The sequence below is a fragment of the Gambusia affinis genome, linkage group LG20 (genome assembly GCF_019740435.1).
Source record: "Gambusia affinis linkage group LG20, SWU_Gaff_1.0, whole genome shotgun sequence".
NCBI lineage: Eukaryota > Metazoa > Chordata > Actinopteri > Cyprinodontiformes > Poeciliidae > Gambusia > Gambusia affinis.
In genome coordinates, this window is record NC_057887.1 from 272,948 (window position 1) to 292,393 (window position 19,446).

The 19,446-nt window shown below is 40.8% G+C and overlaps 1 protein-coding gene across 1 annotated transcript; it reads left to right on the plus strand.

Moving 5' to 3' along the window:
• Positions 1–1,742: 1,742 nt before the first annotated feature.
• Positions 1,743–19,078, plus strand: ptenb (phosphatase and tensin homolog B). Its single transcript, XM_044101996.1, has 9 exons — positions 1,743–2,881; positions 7,543–7,627; positions 8,641–8,685; positions 10,360–10,403; positions 10,485–10,723; positions 11,801–11,942; positions 12,260–12,426; positions 13,942–14,187; positions 14,424–19,078. The coding sequence occupies exons 1-9, from the start codon at positions 2,800–2,802 to the stop codon at positions 14,610–14,612; spliced, it is 1,239 nt and encodes a 412-aa protein (XP_043957931.1). The 5' UTR covers positions 1,743–2,799; the 3' UTR covers positions 14,613–19,078.
• The last annotated feature ends 368 nt before the right edge of the window (positions 19,079–19,446 follow it).

The following is a 19,446-nucleotide window of genomic DNA, read 5'->3' on the forward strand; positions in this document are numbered from 1 at the left end:
TTTAACCAAAATGAAGTTGCTGTCTCGGTGCATATGCCCAGCTTCTTCTATGGCCATATACCTAACAAATATTTTAAAGCTATAAATCAGCTGAACTTTAATTTTATCTGGAAAAATCAAGTCCACTACTTAAGGAAAGCAAATATGGTTAAGGACTTCAAAGATGGAGGTTAACAAGCTATTGACTTTGATTCTTTAAATGCGGTCTTAAAGGTAAAAGTGTTTAAATAATTTTTAATGAATGGAAATAGTATCTGGTATTGTCTCCTCAAATGTTTGTTTAAAAAAGTGGATGCATAGATTTTGTTCTTAAATATGACTTTAGTGTCAACAGACTTCCTGTTAAGTTATCTGCCTTTCACAAGCAGGTTTTGGTGTGTTGGAAACAAATGTGACAAATCTGACAAATTTTATTTATTTATATTTTTATTTTACTTTTTTTTATTGTTGTCTTATAATTATATGTGTGCCTTAAGCCTGTAAGACTTGATTTCTTCATGTATGTACATGCTACGTGATCTTGTACAATTGTTCAAAGTGTTTAATAAAAAAAAAATAAAAATAACTGTTAGCTGCACTGAAGTAAATAAATAAAGAGAAGTTTAAATACATGCTGAGAGAGAAACTCCTTCCAAAAGATGAAGATATATTTCAGATTTCAAAAGAAAATAAAAATGGGAGAAACGTCTAATGTAGCAAATAGCGCCTCCTCCACTTCTGGAGTGCAATGGTCCCATTTCCAAATAAGGTATGAGACTGCAAGTGGTCCGCCCCGCCCCTTTCTGTTTGCGGCAGCAAGGTCCTTCTCTGTATAGCTTGAGGGTGGTAGTACAGCAGGAGTTCATAAACTGTAATGACTGTGCACCACCAATGTGCACGTGTATGTGGTTTCCACAAAATGAGCTAGCAGATGTTACTCTCCCAGGGTCTTAATGTGACACTCAAGAGGAGTGCAGCAGATGTCACGGTTGGACAACTGCCACTTTTGGAGAAGTGAAACCACACACACAAAAAAATCATCTTAAAAACACAGGCCCAGACAGCACACAAAGTAAAAGGCTTGCAGAGTTCATTTGATTTCATCTCTTAAAACAAAAAGCTAAAAATGGGAGAAGTTACCCTGCTTACTCAAATAGAGCAGAAAAACCATCATTAAAACAATAGTCATTACATTAATTAGAGGTCCGAGGCTGGGTTTAATTTCATTTATTTATTTATTTATTTATTTAACTGACAGACCACAATTCGTCAGGATGAATAACATCATGTCTTAAACTGTGGTCAGCAACACTGGAACCCTGCAAGGGACGGTGCTGACACCCATCCTCTTCACCCAGTACCCCTCAAACATTTGGTGCAACTCTGAAATGTGTCACATCCAGAAGTATGCTGATGACACTGCCATCATGGGGTGCATAAAAGACAACAAAAAGGAGTACAGGAACCTGGTGAGGGACTTTGTTGTCTGGTGCCATAGAAACAGCCTCCAGTTTCCAAGACGAAGGAAGTGGTTATTGACTTTAGGAGGGACAGAGGCAGTCCATGACCGGTTCTGATAGGAGGGGAGAAGGTACAGGTTGATGTCTCCCTGGTCCAACACACCTGAATCCAATAGCTGAATCACCTCCCAAGTGCAGTCAGGTTCTCCAGAGTCTTGCTATTGACCTCATTATTTGACTCACGGGTGTTGAAGTAGAGATACATCTAAAAGTTGCAGGACATCGGTCCTCAAGGAGCAGGAATGCCCACCCCTTCTCAAGGACCTACTTTGGGCACCACTGCTTCAACATTTGTGGAAGCTGCTGAGGTGGTTTTACCAGTCTGTTGTCACCAGCGTCTCTTTATATGCTGGGGTGGCAGTATCTCTAAGGCAAACTTTTCCAAGTTGGAGAAACAAATCAGACGTGCTGGTTCAGTGGTCAGTGGCTCAGTGGTCGGTACAAGACTGGACTTTATGGCGACATTGGCAGAGAGGACATTACATCACACAAAATAACAGAACCAGTGATTTTTCTATTATTTTGAACAAGGCGGCAACAGGATGTTCGTCTTGTAGAAAATAAGAGCGTGTCGCATGACGTAACCGAAGTTTATAAAGAACATAGGAAATTGTCTAAATCTGTTGGTTTTAATTCTTCAAATGTACTTAAGAAAAAACAAGGAGACAAAAGGGTAATTTTATTAATGATTTACGCTGGTGGAAAATTTACGCAGTTTAGAAATTACATTGCAAGAGTAAAATTCTTGTGATCGATCCTTTATTTTGAAAGCCACTGAATGTCCTCCATACTGCCGCGGACTTGACGCTCTGTGGTCGTTGCTCCGAGATTGTTTTATTCTCCGCGTTTCTGCATTTAATCGCTGCGACTTTGCAGTTCTCCGAGGCCGGGAACAGTTCCCTTGGATCTGTCCAGAGGTTATGGTTCGCACTGGAGAGCAGCGCGGTGGTTCTGTGTCTGGACGGGGGGACCTGAACATCCGGGCCCACAGCGGGAGCAGCCCCTGAGCTGACCCAGAAAGCAGCGCCGACGGCCGGGGGCTGGCTGTCCACACGCATGACGGTTAGCATCCGGTTGCTGCTGCGGAACCCGGAGAGATACTCGGGCCCTTGACTGCTGTGAGAATATTTTTAGGAGGATTTTTAGTGTTATTCTATCATTTCTGTGGAGCTTGGAGGGCTAGCGAGGAGCTAGCTCCTAGCTAGCTGTCGCCGTTAGCTCATCTGTCCTAAGCCGACAGAGAGGGGGATCGAGGGTTCCCAGCCGTGCCTTGGTGCTTGGTAACGGACCTCTGGGAACTATGGCTGCTAATCTAATCAAGGAGATCGTTAGCAGGAACAAGCGGCGGTATCAGGAAGATGGGTTTGACCTGGACCTCACTTGTATCTTTCACCTGTTAGAGTGAGATTATCCGCATAATTGCATTAAAAACGCAACTTTTACATTACAACCGCAGAATCACAGATATAGCTGCGAGCATATCCTGTATTTATAGACTATTTATTCATAGCTGCAGGGTTATTGTGAGAAGTCACAGATTGGTTATTGCAGCAGGAAAACGTATCTTTTCAAATTCAGCAAAGCCTCTTTGGGTTCCAGCTGGGAGGGATGTCCTTCCCGGTTTTGTTGAAATATAATGAAAACATCTTGAAGTTTTAGAGATGAGTGTGGGGCTTCAGCTGGTTGTCCTCTGGTTCCATTGGGTTAAGGTGGCAGGTTTATTAGGCAGGAGGAGAACAGGTTTTGGTAGACATAAATTGATTATTTTCTCCCTGCATGTTTTGCAGGTTAAGGTTTATGGAAAGCTTCATACTTTAGTTACAGCAGGAAACAGCAAATGCAATTTCCCTTTAGTACAGGTCATATTCTCAGGTAGTCTTAATGACACTCCACCTTCAAGCAGGATTTTTTTTTATTACTTTATTTCATTAAAGGTTTGAACTCACCTGTTGAGTAACACCGTTTATATGGTTTTATTTAAAAAAAGGCATGAGAAGAACCAAGCAGACAGATTTCTGAGTTCTGTTTCAGAGTCTAATCTTCATTGCAACATTGCTCTTTGGGTCAGGTGATCACTCAGACAGATCTTATGATGCAGCAGCATCCTCCCATTCCTTAATTTACATCATGGGGCAGTAAATCCACCATAGAATCAGTGGAGATGTCAGCTCCTGGTGGAGTTTGAGGTGAGATCTTCAGACAGAAATAACAAGGTTCCACAGTCTGGTCTTGATTATGAGTTGGGGAAATACTGTGAGAACTCAGGATAAGAATGTGTAATGAGTCAGATGGGGCTCTTGTGCTTTAGAACATGATCTACAGACAGCATTACATTCTCACAGTTCTGTTTTACATTGGTCACACTGATGCTCACCATCAGTAGGGAAATATCCTGTAATGTCGGGATATTCCCAGGCACAGTACACTGTTATACATGGATTGTTTGTGGATCTGATTCTGTACCAGCGAGGTTTATAAGGGAGTTCTGCCATAAGTTGAGAGCACACATTTTCAGTCTGAAAGCAGGATTTTATGTCTTTTGTTCTGCACAGTGGCACAGTTGGTAGCCCTGTTGCCTTGCAGCACGAAGGTCCTGAGTTCAATTCTTGGCCCTGGGTCTTTCTGCATGGAGTTAGCATGTTCTGCCTGTGCATATGTGCGAGTTCTCTCTGGGTACTCCGGCTTCCTTCCACAGTCCAAAAACTTAACTGTCAGGTTAATTGGTCTCTATCTTAGTCAACATGGTCACAACATGCTATCTACCTAAGGTGAAACACAGTTGGTTCTATGGATCCATTTTCTGGCTCCAGTAGGCTGTTAGCGATCAGCAACACACCACTGGCGGATTTTTAGTGAGGAAGACAACACAGACTTGCTGTCTGTCATGTAAGTCAATGCTAAGCTATTGATCGCAGACTGTATGCCCAAATTTCTTCTCTAAATTGTAACACGGAGCAGAAAGCTGATGTTGTTTCTCCCTACAGCCAGTGGGCAACACAGGTTGCTGCAATCAATAACCACACAGGCACACCCACTAGAAATAAACAAACACACCCAGGTCAACACTGTCATTCTATTGGCTGAGAGGTTGCCAGGCAACTGTAGTTTTTTGTTTTAAGAACAAGTTGAAAAGAATTCGCAAGCAAGCAGAGAAGTTTACAAGCGGAGTTTTGATCTGAGCAGGGGAAAGGTTTGAGAAAGCACAGTGAATAATTGAAAGAGAGCAGAAGTTTTGAGCACAAGCATTATAAGTTTGAGAAGAAAGACATGAAGTTCTGCTTTTAAACTGAAAATGTAAGCACAAGTATTAAATGTTTTGAGAACAAAATACATGAGATCCTGCTTTTTGACTGGAAATGTGTGCTCTCAAATTATGGCAGAAAAATTCCTCCATGCAGATCCTGATGAGGTTTGGTCTGCAAATTCAGAAATTACATTTGATGATTCAGCCTGAATCACATTCAGGAAATTAAAAAAGAAATAAGAGAGCAGTTTACAACTCAGTTTGCACTTGTGTATTTCTCTTGTTTGTCTGATCTGTTTTAATAAGTGGACTGCAGTGCCAGTCGGTGAAGCAGTTTGGTCTGCACAGAGGCTGACCAGCCGCAGCTTTCTGAGCACTAGAGTCATGTTGCATCTCAGGCTGGCTCTGGCTCAGGTAAATTGGGTTTTACAAAATATTATAAAAATAGTTTACAATATTTTTGTTTAAAATATTTTTTATTGCAAGGCTTCCGTTGAGCAGAGATCAAGATGGAATTACTGCTTTTGACATTTCTGTCCTTCAATAAACAATATAAGAAGGCAAAGAAAAACAAACAAAAAACATAGACAAGGGCATTAAAGAATAACATCACCCACTTCTCCTTACATAACTCCCCTAGTGAGTGCTACCTAGGCACAGTAAGACTACAGCTTGTGCAGTACATTTTTAATTGTCTTTCTCTTCCATCAGTAATTGCAGGACCTCTTTGCAGCCAGATTTTTCACAGGTTTCCAGATTTTTTTCAAAATCCCCCAGTTTGTCATTGAGAATGTACCGTGTCAGTCAATATTGCAATCCAGGCTTTAAAAGTTGGACCCTCCTTTTCCAGGACAGCAGGATGAGTTTCTTGCCAGAGGATTCAATAGAACAGAAGGTGTTCCTAGTTTGGTTTTAAAATGTTTCCTCACAGCAGAGACTCTATCTTCAGAGAGGCTGAAGCAAATAGTGATCTGGTACGGAGCAGAGTATAAACCTGATCTGGAACCAAACATACAATCAGAATTTAGATGTTTATTTGGTTTTAAAATGACTTTGTGTGTCTGTGTGTCCACCGTCTGACTGAGCAGCGTCAGAGAGGCAGTTTCTGACAATTGACTGAAGGTGGTGCTGATGTGCAGCAAAATGAAGACGATCTGAAGTTGGATTAATAGCCCAAAACTTTTCCTTTGTTAGGATTCAAGCAAATTGAAATATGACTCCACAGATGATGTGTTTGCTGCTGGTAAACTCCAGCAAAACTGTAATTATTCCAGACAGAATAAGAAGAAATGGATGTACTGATGTTCTGCTTCTTCAGAGGTTGCACCAGGTACTATGTCTGGTTTGGTCTGACCTCAGGCTGATTCCATAAAATCTTTGTGAGAGCTGATCATGAATTCTGATCAGTTCTCTGAAATGTCTGGGAAGGGAATATAGGGAAATTGATGGAAGCAGTATAGTTTAAGGAATTTAACCTGTTCTTTTGGTGTTGAGTTGCTCTGCTCAAAGTACAGGGGGAATTAACCTCATGTAACTGTCAGACTCCAGTCCTGGTGATGGATAAGAAGCTCATTGGTTTACAGCTGCTGCTTACAGAATAATGTGAAGGGTGCTTTTAAAAACATCAGCGTTCCCTGCAGCCCTAAGTAAGATTCCATTTTAGGGGTTTTTTGCCTCAGATTTCTTTGATTTTGAGTAAAGGCTGATATCAGGTCCCGATCCGATACTTCAAAATTACATTTAAAAAAATGAATGGTGAAGAAACAGATCCAGGTTGTCCCTTATTTTTGCATTTTATCCACCTTATTTATCACTTAACAGAACACAGGCAGTGTAAAGTCAAATACAGGTATCTTTGGATGCAACAGTTTCAGTTCAAAAAGACATTGGACAACACAAAAAAAAAACTATATTTGCATTATATTTCGTCCAGAGCAGGGTCTGTGTGTGTAATTCCATTGGAATATGGAAACGGGATGGAGTTTCCTCCACTCTACTGCATGATGAGCCAGCAAGGGCTTCGGAGGAGGGAGGGGCTCATGGCAGCTCTCACTGCAGTACTAAAGTTGCTTTCCCGTTTTGTCAGCAAAGTCCCCAATTAACCAAAGAGAGCTAGATTTGTCACTTGTTGCTTTTTTGGAGAACCCCCCCCCCCAAAATTAAGCAGGGATCTGAAAAGTTCCCCGTTGCATCGTGGTTAAGTTGGCAGCAGTGCTTCTAAGCTGATGCTGTGTTCTGCTTCGCTTTGCAGCCGACACTGCTGCAATAAGCTGTGCATGTGTTGTTTCGAGATATTTAGATTCTGTACCACCACATAACCTAGATAATCTTATTTATTCCCATTTGTGTTTAGAATCAATATGCATATATATCCGATCCCTGATCGGGATGTAACGCCTGATTTTTATCAGTTTGAAAGCATGTGATTGGCCCGATTTCCAATCACATAATTGGATTTGGACATCTTTTTCTGATATGGGCGACATGGGCAACCGGCATCTTGTGGGGAGTGGAGTGAGCACACCCACCCACCTCCGCTCTTACAACCAGAGAATCTGAATGTCAATAGTGCCTAATGCCACACAGACTCTGCCACGCCCTGGATATTGATTACAGTTTTTGTTGTGCTTCAATCAGCGGAGCTGAGAGCTCGTCATGGCTTATGTAATACGAATGTGAGACAAACATTGTGAATGATTTGAGTTGTTAAGAGAATGAGTTGTAAACTATTTATGTTGCAGCTTTAGAAACTTTTCTCTGAGCTGTTCGGCAGGTTCTTTTCCTGAACTTACCAATCAGATATCTATCCCAACATCATTGCCATGGGTTTTCCCGCTGAGAGACTTGAGGGCGTCTACAGGAACAATATCGATGATGTCGTTCGGTGAGTCACAGACAGAACAAGAACACAACTGGGCCACAGACAAAGCAGCTTTATGAAAAAAATCTAACTGAGGTGTTGTGGGTTTGCTTTAGAGCCAAGATGCAGACATCTGCCTCGTTAATAACTTTCTCAAACAAGAAAAATGTCCTAAATAAGAACTTTGGATGGTTGTATGTTTCATGTTTTTCCATAGTAACCGTTAAACTGGGAGGGTTTAACTGTGTCACATGTTAGTTGGGTCATGTGATAATCATACTGTGTGCAGTTAGATAAGTTCTGCACTGTGACAATGTAACTTCTAACTATTACCTCTCTTTGTAACCAAATCCTTTCTGTGTTGTTCTTGGTTATTAGTGGCCGTGATATAATGTATACAGTCGTACCTTCACCTAAATATTCACATTATGGGATGGATTTATATATTATAATGGCAATGAGAACAAAAATGCATTTAATAAATCTAAAAATAACCTAGATGTATTTAGATAAAAAAGCAACCAACACCAACAAGACAACATCACAAAAGGAGTGGATCTAAGGGGCACAATTTAACAAACAATACCACAGAAGAAGAAATAAATAGGAGAGACTACCAATCTTAAAATCAAATGCTTATAACAATCATAGTGGTTTCTAAAGTGCAATAACATGCATCGTGTCAGGTATAGACACGCTGCATGTTATTGCTAGGGAGGTAGAGAGAAGTGAATCGGTTATGCTAGCTTGACTTTGACAACCTTATCATGTAGATGTGCTGCGGAATTTGGTGTGTTTTGGTTCAGTAAAAAAAAAAAAAAAAGAGTTTGAGACCACTGCCCTAAGCGTGTAGGACCTTCACTTCTAGTGATCTGGACTGTGCAGAGACACATGGGACAGCATCTGCCTTTATAGAGACTGAACATCACCACTGCAACAGATCATATTCACTTTGAGAGAAAAACTCTGTAGAAGAAACCACTTTGAGGAAACTCAAACTGATCTATAATACCTAATTGACTGATTTTCATTTTTAGGTTCTTGGATTCCAAGCACAAGAATCACTATAAGATCTATAACTTGTAAGTACTACTTTCCTCTTGTTAACCTGGTTCAACTTTTGAACCCTTCACATTTAGGAGCATTCCTGGTAAAGATGTTTAGAGGTCAAAGATTTCTCGCTCCAGATTTTCCCTCCTCAGGGAATTATGGAGGTGTTAATTAAGAAGTCTAAACAAACTCCAGCTCATACAAAACTCAGGTGCTCCAACTGCATACTAAGGTTGGGTGATTGGACAAATTTATCGACCATCAATGAAAGCCTGGGCGCTTTGCCGGTTGTTTCTTCTTATGGGCGTTTTTTTTTTTTTTTTTGCCTGAGTGACTTTTTTATTACTCTAATAACAATTATTGATTGAAGCCAAAGGACGCAGCACACCATCAACTACTGCCATTCCAGTTTTTTCCCCCCAAAGTGCCTCCAACTGCAGCAGCGATTTATTTACCAAACCCTGGAACAAAAAGACACTACCCTATTTTCAGAAAATACATTTATTGAAATATAGTGAGGGGTGACTGACCTTTCCCTAATTTAATTGTGCTTATGAATTTGGATGACCTCACAAATGCAAAATTAAACACAAACTAAAATTAAAAGGAGAAAAACAAATCTCTGCCACAGTTTTTGAGTGATTTGATGCATTCAAAAATACATGTAAACGCCCCAAAACTGCAGAATTCAAACAAGGAGAAAAAGGAAAACTTTGTAATTTCTTCTAGATGAATTTTAGAAATGCTTTTATAAAGGAAACAAGCATGTCATGAAATCCTACTTTGAATTTAGCAGTGTGTGCTGCCTGCGCGAGTGATTAACAATTTTACCGGTGGATCTGAAGACGAGTCCAGAAGGTGCACTCATGACTTTGTGGTCTCGCGAACCACAAATATGTGGTTAGGCAAGCCAGCTGATGTTGGCTCTTCTCAACGAGTTGCTTCCCACAGACCAGTATGTTTGCCTGCTATTTGTGACATCAATTGGAAACGTCTTTTATGCATTTTCCTTTGAGAGATATTTACAACTAAGGTGCCCTGTGTCCATATGGGGTGGTAATTTTCTTATTCAAGAAAATACCCACCTTCAACTGTGCTTTGTATTTTTGCTAGTTATAAACTTTTTCAGAGCTTGCGAGAGCTGTAGCACCTCAAAACTGCTCAAGTTGCATTCCATAGCCTGTGGTTTACCTCTTCATCCTGTTTAAAGCCAAAGCAATCCCAAATAGGTGACTGTATTTTTTGGCAACTAATTCCTCCATCTTTTTTTTTTTTTTTACTTTTGTATTCTAAGCTGGCGAATTGTTGTTACACACAAAAAAGTCCAAAAGTCACCTGCGTGAATATATCGCACATTGTCATTTGATAGACTGACAAATATTGGCTTGGAAAATCCTGGATATCGCCCAACCTTAACTCAGACCCTCTCCTATGACCACATGACCACAGTTCTTCAAAATATATACTGGCTCCCTAACTCTAAGCTCACTGAATTCAAAATACCACCATCTGTCACTGTTCTGACCTTCTCACTTTGACCGCAAGTCCAATTTAAAGTGGCATTTCATACAGATTCTATACTCAAGACCCATCTTTTTAAAAGTTCTCTTACTGTGTAACATTTCCATGATTTCTTATTACTTTTATTTTTAATCTTATTATTGTAGTGTCTTTGAGTTTCTTGAAAAGCGTCCCTATTTCCTTAGGTGTGCAGAGCGACACTACGACGCTTCGAAGTTCAGCTGTAGAGGTGAGACAGTCCCTCACACTCTGACCTGCTGGAAGACCAGTTTTTGTATTTGTTCTTACTAACTACTCAGTTCTGTTTCAGTGGCTCAGTATCCATTCGAAGACCACAACCCGCCCCAGCTGGAGCTAATCAAGCCATTCTGTGAGGACTTGGATCAGTGGCTTAGTGAAGATGAGCATCATGTGGCTGCCATCCACTGCAAGGCAGGAAAGGGCCGCACTGGAGTCATGATCTGTGCCTACTTGCTGCACCGAGGGAAGTTCCAGGAAGCTCAGGAGGCCCTAGATTTCTATGGAGAGGTCCGGACAAGAGACAAGAAGGTCAGTAAGTCAGGAACAGCAAAGACCAGGTAAAGATGAAAACACGTGTGTTTGCCATGGTTACACGCAGGAATGTCCTTTTGGTTATTAAGTTTACACCGACATCCTTGATCCTTCTCCTGATCTCTCTTCCTTATCATGAATCAGGTCGGAATGCGAATAAAGTTGGAGCTGCCAAGTATGTTAGGTTTGAGGTTTAACACTAAGGAGAAAGAAACAATGAGCAGCTGGATCTTTATGATCCTTGTGTTCTTGTTGCAGCTGGTTGAACTGAGCTGTCATCTTTGGCCTGCTTTAAATGGGCTAGAGTTCGTTTCCTCTTTGGTTTGAACCTTTTGTGCAGGTGTAAATATGCTCAAGCGGACCCTGGTGCTCCCCAAACAGAGAGAGACCCACTTTTTGAGTTAGTGGTCCGAGTCCACTTTCAAACTAACACTGGTACGGTTTGCTTTTGGAGTGAATACAGACCTGTCTCGTTTTGAACCAACTACAGGAAACATACGTCTTTTTGGACTTCTCGAGACACCGTTGCTGGGCATCATGGTAAAAATGAGCCCTTCAGTGTTGCTAACACGACTACTGCATGTACTAATTGTAATGAAATCATACCTGATCTGTCGTCTTCTGCTTAGCAATGCTGCTGCCAGCATGTTGTGTCATGGCTTATTAAGTTAGCAGCACGCATTTGCTGACGTGGTTCCAAAATTGGAAATATCACATCGCGAAACCTGAGTTGAGTCTTGACATTCAAAATTGTATTGCAATTGTAATAACAGCACATGTTAATGCGTACAACATAAATTTAGCATGCAGGACTTGCATGTTTGTTTTCTTTCTTTCTGGGTCTGTGCTCTGTTTCGCCCCTCATCATTTCTATCAGATGTTAGCAGCAATCATCAATGACATGGCTTTGTTTACAAAATATAGTTCACTTTCAAAAAGTACAATGTGAAAGTAAACTGCACCAAACAAAAACAATGAAGTCCGGTTTTGGTCTGAATGAAACAAGTGGACCAAAGGACTTTTCTGGTGTGAATACAGCCAATCTTGACACTGTTATTCTTTGTGTGTGTCCAGGGTGTGACCATTCCCAGCCAGCGCCGCTACGTCATCTACTACAACTTCCTGCTCAGGAACCGGCTGCACTACAGACCTGTGGCCCTGCTCTTTCATAAAATGTTGTTCGAAACCATCCCCATGTTTACAGCTGGTACATGCAGTAAGTTCTAGAAACCAGATCCAGACCCTGGTTAATCTTTTGTAGTCCGGAGCCCTAGTTTCAGTCTCTGATTTAGTTCATACTGAGATCATGTTAGAAATGTAATATTGGTTCCAGACACTTTTCAGTTCTAGAATCAGACCCAAACCAAGGTTAGTCCTGTATGCTGACACAGTCTCAATTCTACGTCCCTACCCAGACCAAGACAATAACCCAAACTGCTCTCGGTTCAGTTGCAGGCCATATTCGAGTTCCATTTCAGTTCATTATATGATCTAGGAGAAGAGAGTGACGCTCAGGTGTTTTTGTGTCTTTAGACCCTCACTTCGTGGTCTACCAGCTTAAAGTGAAGATCCACACCAACAACCCTGCTTATACTCGCAGGGAGGACAAACTGATGTTGTTTGAGTTCCCTCAGCCACTACCTGTCTGCGGAGACATCAAGGTGGAGTTCTTTCACAAGCAGAACAAGATGATGAAGAAGGTGAGCAGGAGTTCATGGTGAAGGAGGTTAAGAGGAGATGGTAAGGATGTTATGGTGAAGATTTCGCGCTCTCTACTTTGTTGGTTTTAAAATTAAGATAATTTGATCTTTTTGAATTAGAAAAGGAGACCTAGAGAGGAGGGTTTGCCGGTTATTCAAATCTCGGATTCCAGACTACTCCTTTCAGTGCAACACTGAAAGGTGTTTTTGTCCTGGTCGTGTAACACTGAACCAGCTCTATACCCTTAGTGCGTTCTGGAGGACACATGGGAGTTTGCCCAACCATATCTCTTTTGTGGACTTGGAGAAGGCATTTGACTGGGTCCCCCTGGAATTCTGTAGGGGGTGCTCCGGAGTATGGGTACCACGCCTTTTGTTAAGTTAGCTCCCTATACAACTTTATACCACGTTGCTGGCATTAAGTTTGGCTTGTGTCCAGTGAGAGTTGGACTTCGCCAAGGTTGCCCTTGGTCACCAGTTCTGTTCACAAACTTTATGTACAGAATTTCTAGGTGGAGCCAAGGTGATATGTTTTGGTGGCATTAGGATTGTGTCTCTGTTTTTCACAGATGATGTGGTTCTATTGGCTTCATCAGATTGTGATCTCCAGTTTTCAGTGGTACAATTTGGAGCTGAATGCCAAGCAGCCAGAATGAGGATCAGTGCACCTCTTGTATGTACTTCAAGAGGTGCACCTCACTTCAAAACCTCAAGAGATGAGCTCTTGATCAACCAGTTGATCCATGTTCCTGCCCTCATCTATGGGCACAAGCTTTAAGGAATGACTGAAAGAATGAGTGGCTGAAATGAAGTTTTTTCACAGTGTGAAAAAAGCTTCTCACCCTTAGGCATAGGGTGAGAAGCTTGGTCATCCAGCAGGGCCTCAGAGTAGAGCCGCTGCTTCTTCACATCAAAAGGAGCCAGTTCAATTGGCTCAGGCATCTGGTTAGGACGCCTTCAAAACGCCTCCAGGCGAGGTGTTCCGGGCACTTCCAACCCACGATCCTAGCAACACAACTGAGTCTAGAATAGATCCTGCTATGTTCTAGACTACTCCAGAACACTGAGGGTTGTGCTTTTAGAGTGCCTTGGGATTCCCCCGGAAGAATTGGGGAAGTGTTTGGTTTTGCAGCTAGAACATGATGCAGATCAGAACAGATGCAAAACATCTGCAACTTAATAGGTGAGGGTTAGGAATGTTTGAAAATAAGTTGTTTTTTCTGGCTGGGTTTTGTTTAATTTCAGAGGTTCTGGGTAAACATATATTTCTACTGCCAAAAGTAGGACAGGAACCTCTTTTTATTTTTTCCGGTTTCAGATATTCTTACATTCTACAGGATGTTCCGCCACTCCTCTCTTTCCAGTTTAATCTGAGTTTGAGTTTCCACATGGATCTTCAGGCATTCCTAGTGATGAAGCTCAGGTTAAATCTTCACCACTGTGAACACCTGAACTTACAACACAAACCCTCTCAGCTGACTGATCCCTGGTACTCTTCTTCATTTGTCCTTCTAGGAAAAGATGTTTCATTTCTGGATCAACACATTCTTCATCCCAGGGCCAGAGGAGTCTTCGGACAGACTGGAGAACGGTAGCTTTGCAACACTTCGAGATCTTTCTGACAGAATGTTTCAGAATCCAGAATTGATGATGGGGAGTGAGACCAACGACAGAGACTTCTTGGTTCTGACACTTGACAAGAATGAGTTGGATAAAGCCAATAAGGATAAAGCCAACAAGAACTTCTCCCCAAACTTTAAGGTAGAGCCAGATTGATGATTGACTCATTGTTCATTCAGACTGAAACAACATCCACTTTTTACTGATGTTCTCTGAATCACTTTGAATCACTTTTGGATAATCATTCTTTAACTTTTTTAGGAATTTTTTTTAATGGAAAACAAAAATAAAAAGAATAAATCATATTGCTCATTTGGGTGCAGGAACATTTGATTTTTCTGCTGATTGAGAACATTCTTGCTATTTCTGTTTCTCAGGTCAAACTGTTTTTCACAAAGACTGTGGAGGAAGGAGCCAACTGTGACACGTGCAGTATGTCGACCTCAGTGACACCAGATGTCAGCGACAACGAGCCGGATCACTATCGCTACTCGGACACTACAGACTCAGATCCTGAGAATGAACCATTTGAAGATGATCTCCACAGCCAGATCACAAAAGTCTGACACACACAAAGACACGCACATATTGAGTATTAAACGTGTACATAAATACACAAGGCCAGGAACACTGGATGGAGACCAGTATTCGACCAGACATCTGGGCCAGAATTGATCTGTGGACTCGGGGTTTAAAGAGCTTGGATCAGATAATGTCACCAAACTTATTTTATCTACTTGGTGCACAACCAAACAATCATGACAGGGTGAGCAGTTGGAAGTGGCACAGAATGGGACATTTTGACAGAAACTGAGATTCAAGTAAAACTTGAATCTCAAAAAGTCAGAGGTTTTCTACATTGAGATGAACCTAACTTTTCCTAGAATCTTTTATTTCATCTTTCTTTCTTTCCTCCAGAAGAATGTTTTTGTTTTGGAAACAAAAATATTCTAACTTTGTTTCCATTTCTGTCCTGTCTGAGTCCCGGCTTGGTTCTTCTCTCTGAGCATTAAATTCTTGTCCAAAATCATGTCAGCTGCTTTCCTATTGAAATGTTTCTTTAAACTGATCATAATCCAATCAGAATCAAGATAAAACAAATTCAGATGTGAACCCAGATGCACATCTGAATCCAGAAGTTTTAAAATTAAAGCATCTGGTTGAGTTTGATCCCAACGCTCTGGTAGGAACCATGAGGAGGTTCTGTTGAAGGATGTAAAGCAGTCTAGATCACAGCAGGATATTTTTGTTTACAGATTTTCTGGCTAATTGTTAACCATTGGTTTAGAATTTTCTTTACTAGTCAGAGCAGAAAATCTTTAAGGTTATCTTTGGATTCTGATCCTAACATGTCCTGACATAGTGTTGTGGATTTCCAGCTGAGATCGATCCAATCCTTTGCGTTGGCACAGTATGTGTTTGGATTTCTTAGTTCAAAAGTGTCGGATCCCCAGGACTCTGTAATGATAATAATTTATGGGGTTCCATGTCTTTGTGACGATGTGTCACTCGGAGGGAGTTTCCAACCCTGTTAATGAAATCTATTCCAAATCTGCTGGCTTTTGTCAATCAGCTGTTGGAGTCTGTCCAATCCCAGGTATAGGAAGTGTATTCTGTTTTCCTCTAGCTTCTATCTGTCATTAACGTAAACAGCAAACAAGCTCATCTCTCTAACCATCCCTGTTCCGGATGCTTCAGCCTTGTAAATATTTCTGAGCATGTTCAATCCAGCTAGAAAAGCTCTTCTGGTTGTTCGGCAGCTTTCTGTTAGTTTTATGAACTTGTCATATAAGCTACAGAGCCTTCTGGAAATGCAATCCGTGTTTAGGAAGGATCGTGAGGTCTTTAGAATGACTGGTCTGAAACTGTTTAAGAAGGCTGTGCTTAGCTGTCACTACAGCTAAGCTGGTTTTCTTTAAGGTTTCTGGTGCTAAAACATACAGAAGGTTCAATGATAGAGCCTCCTAATGGGCCAGATTTGTCAAATCAGAAGTGCTTCTGATGTTTAAGGTAAGGTAATTTTATTTAAAGATCACATTTTCAACAAGGCATTTCAAAGTTCTTAACTTAGATTTTTTTTTATGTTCAATGTTTATTCAAACTGAGATCATGTTAGCAAGTTTAAATTTCTCTGAAACTACTTGGAGATGTTCCAGTTTAGATCCTGACTCTGGTCAGTTTTTTTCCTCTAGTTTTCCATATTTTTTTTCCTCTTATGTTGCATCAGCGCTGTAACTCTATTTGCTATGCATAGTCTTCAGATTGGGTAATATGGAAACTGACTTAGCTGGAGCGTATCCGACAATGAAGGACTCTTGACCTTTAGTTCAGATCTGTGAAAACTCTGAAATTGTCTAATTGGAGAAGTTTCACTGGTCATGAAACTTCTCCATCTGGATCTAGATCAAGTCCATGGGGTGAAAGCTGAAGCTCCGATCACGTATTGGAGTGGTAGAACCTTGTAGAACATTCTCTCTCAGGGTCAGATACAGTTTCCTCCGAAAGGGACAATAAGGCAAATTGCATTGTTTTGTTGAACAATGAAGATATTTGGGTTCAGAATGTCACCTCTTATTTCCTGGTTTTTACATGTAGATGTGTTAAACAACTCAACACATACCACCCTTTGTTTGAATCCACCCCTTTTTCAAATGAGCCAAACTATTGGAACACGTGATTGAAAGGTGTTCCTTGATGACCAGGTGTTGCCTTTAACTTTGATTGTTCAAACATTAAATAGCTCTGCTTGACTAGTCTACTTTTTGGCCTATGCTTAAACCTATTAGCTCGGTATTTCTTGTTGAAGAGGATAAACCAACGTGAAGACCAGAGAGCTGTCTGAGAGAAAAGCAAGCCATTTTGAAGCTGAGAAAAGAAGAAAATAAATCAGGCCCATTGGCCAAACAATGGACATTGCAAACACAACAGTTGGAATGTTCTGAATAAGAAAGAAACTACTGAGCAACAGACAGCAAACAGGCTGGCCAAGGAAAACAGCAGTAGCTGATGAGTGACATCACCAACGACCCCATACCCTGCACTGTGGGGTCGTATCACAATCCACTGTTAGAATAAGACTCAGAGAGCAGAAATATAGAGACTATACCCAAAGAGGCAAACCATTTGTAAATATTAAGAATCGGAAGGCCAGATTGCAATTTGCAAAGCACAGAGATGAGCTAGAAAAGTTCTGGTACACAATCTTATCGACTTATGAAACCAAGATTAATCTCTACCAAAGTGATAGAAAGGCCAAACTTTGGAGAAAGAAAAGAACTGCTTTGGATTTCAAGCACTTAAGGTCATCTGTGAAGGGTGGTGGAGGTAATGTCATCACTGCTTCTGGAACAGGCTCATTATTTTTTTTATTGATGATAGCAGCAGCAGAATTAATTCAGAAGTGTACAGAAACATTTTGTCTGCCAATTTACAGGGAAATGCATCCAAATGGGGAGAAATTTTGATCATGCAGCAGGACAATGACCCAAAACGCACATCCAGCAAAACAAAGAACTTCAACAGAGGAAAAAAATGGAAGGTTTCAGACTGGCCATGTCAATCACCTGGCCTTAACCTAAAAGAGAATGCATTTCGTTTCCTGAAATGTTTGTTTTGGGGGAGAAACCCTCCGACACAAACAAGAACTGAAAGAAGCTGCGGTAAAAGCCTGGAATAGCATCACAAAGAATGCAACAGCTGGTGATGTCAATAGGTCGCGGGCTTGTGGCAGTCATTACTAATAAAGGTTATTCCACCAAATATTAAATATTTACTTTAAAGTTTCTTTGTTCTTCTGCTCACCTAAAAATGCTGTGATGCAACACAAATAGTGAGATATCCAAATTTTACATGTACTTATAAAAACCAGGAAGTAAAGGTTGACATTCTGAACTCTTGTCATGCTCATGTTTTGATATTGAATCCAAATGTCTTCAAAGCAATGTGCCTTGCTGTTCCGACACTTTTGAAGGGGACTGTATATTTTCTGTCCGGTGTTGGTAAGGGTTCGATATGTCAAATGAAGGTTTATGAAAATACAGAGAACTGACAACTGGGTAAAAATTGTTAGGTTTCTGAGAGCTGTTGAAGTTTTTCCAACAGTCTTCCAAATTCCTAACCCTGTATCAATGAGGAAGCAATCCATATTGATTCCTGGAGCCTTTTTTCTCCTCCAAAACTAAATCTTAATGGGTTAGTGTTAATATAATCTTAATGGGGGATTTGGACTTTGTAAGGGAAACTGCCTGGCACTAGGAGTTAAGGCAGAATTAGCTAAATAAGAACATTGATCAGCTGCTCCTTTTCTGACAAGCGTCAGCTGGATACATTTATGGCCTTTCCTGAAGGTGCTGATAACCTAAAGAGTTTCAGAACTGATCCTCAGCTAAGATGCTCAAATGTTTAGATTTATTGAGAAGAATTGGAACCAGCATGGTGTTCAGCTGGAAGCACAATCATCTGTCAGAACTCCCCGTATGAATAGCGATGAGATCCAAGATAACACCTCTGCTTGTTCTGGATCTTCAGCCCATCTCATTGGGTTTCAGATGCTAAGCTCCAGCTCATTCAGGAAGTTCACATGTCGGAGGCGGGTTGATTCCTGCTCCGAAAAGTGGGTTCTGGACTTTTGAAATGGGTTTTGGATTGGCTACATGGATCAGAGGTATCAACGGTCAAATCAACTGAGGGTCATTTGACTTTTATCAGACAGACCAGGAGACAGAATCATGTCTTATAAGACATTATATATCACACTGCTCATGTTTGAATCCAGACTAGGTTTTGATTTGACCATTCAGGTTCCATTTCAATCTCTTTTCCTATCAACAAAAAGCTCACTTGGATGTTTGTGTGATTTTGGGTTGAAGTGGTCGTTGGTTGTCCAGTCAGTGATTTTTGTTCAGCTGATTAGCAAAATGTTGTTCGTATGTTGGTGCTTGAACCTGTACATTTTATGACATCAGTGTTCAGCTTTGATTCTGCTACTCAGTGGATATTTTAAGTTCCAAACAATAAAAACCTTCAATCACAACTGTAGATTGTTCTTGTAGAATGGCTGTCAGTAACACATTTACGAGTTCTGAGTTGTGGAACCATCAGCTTCAAAAGATGTTTGTAAATGTTTCTTTTTTTCACTCAGAGGTCAAACAGCAGAATTGCTGTGACACTTTGAGTTGTTACCGTACACACACACATTAATACACACACATTATTCTGACCCCTACCCTCTTTTATCTGCCGCCACCCATTTTATAATGAAAAAAAAAACCACTGTAAAGTGAATAAACTATTTATAAACAGCCATGGTGCTTCTCTGTTTCTTTAAAAACTACAACTCTTAATGATCTTCATGAAGTTAAAAGATAGGTGACAACCTGAATGAGATGGCAGATGTTAGAA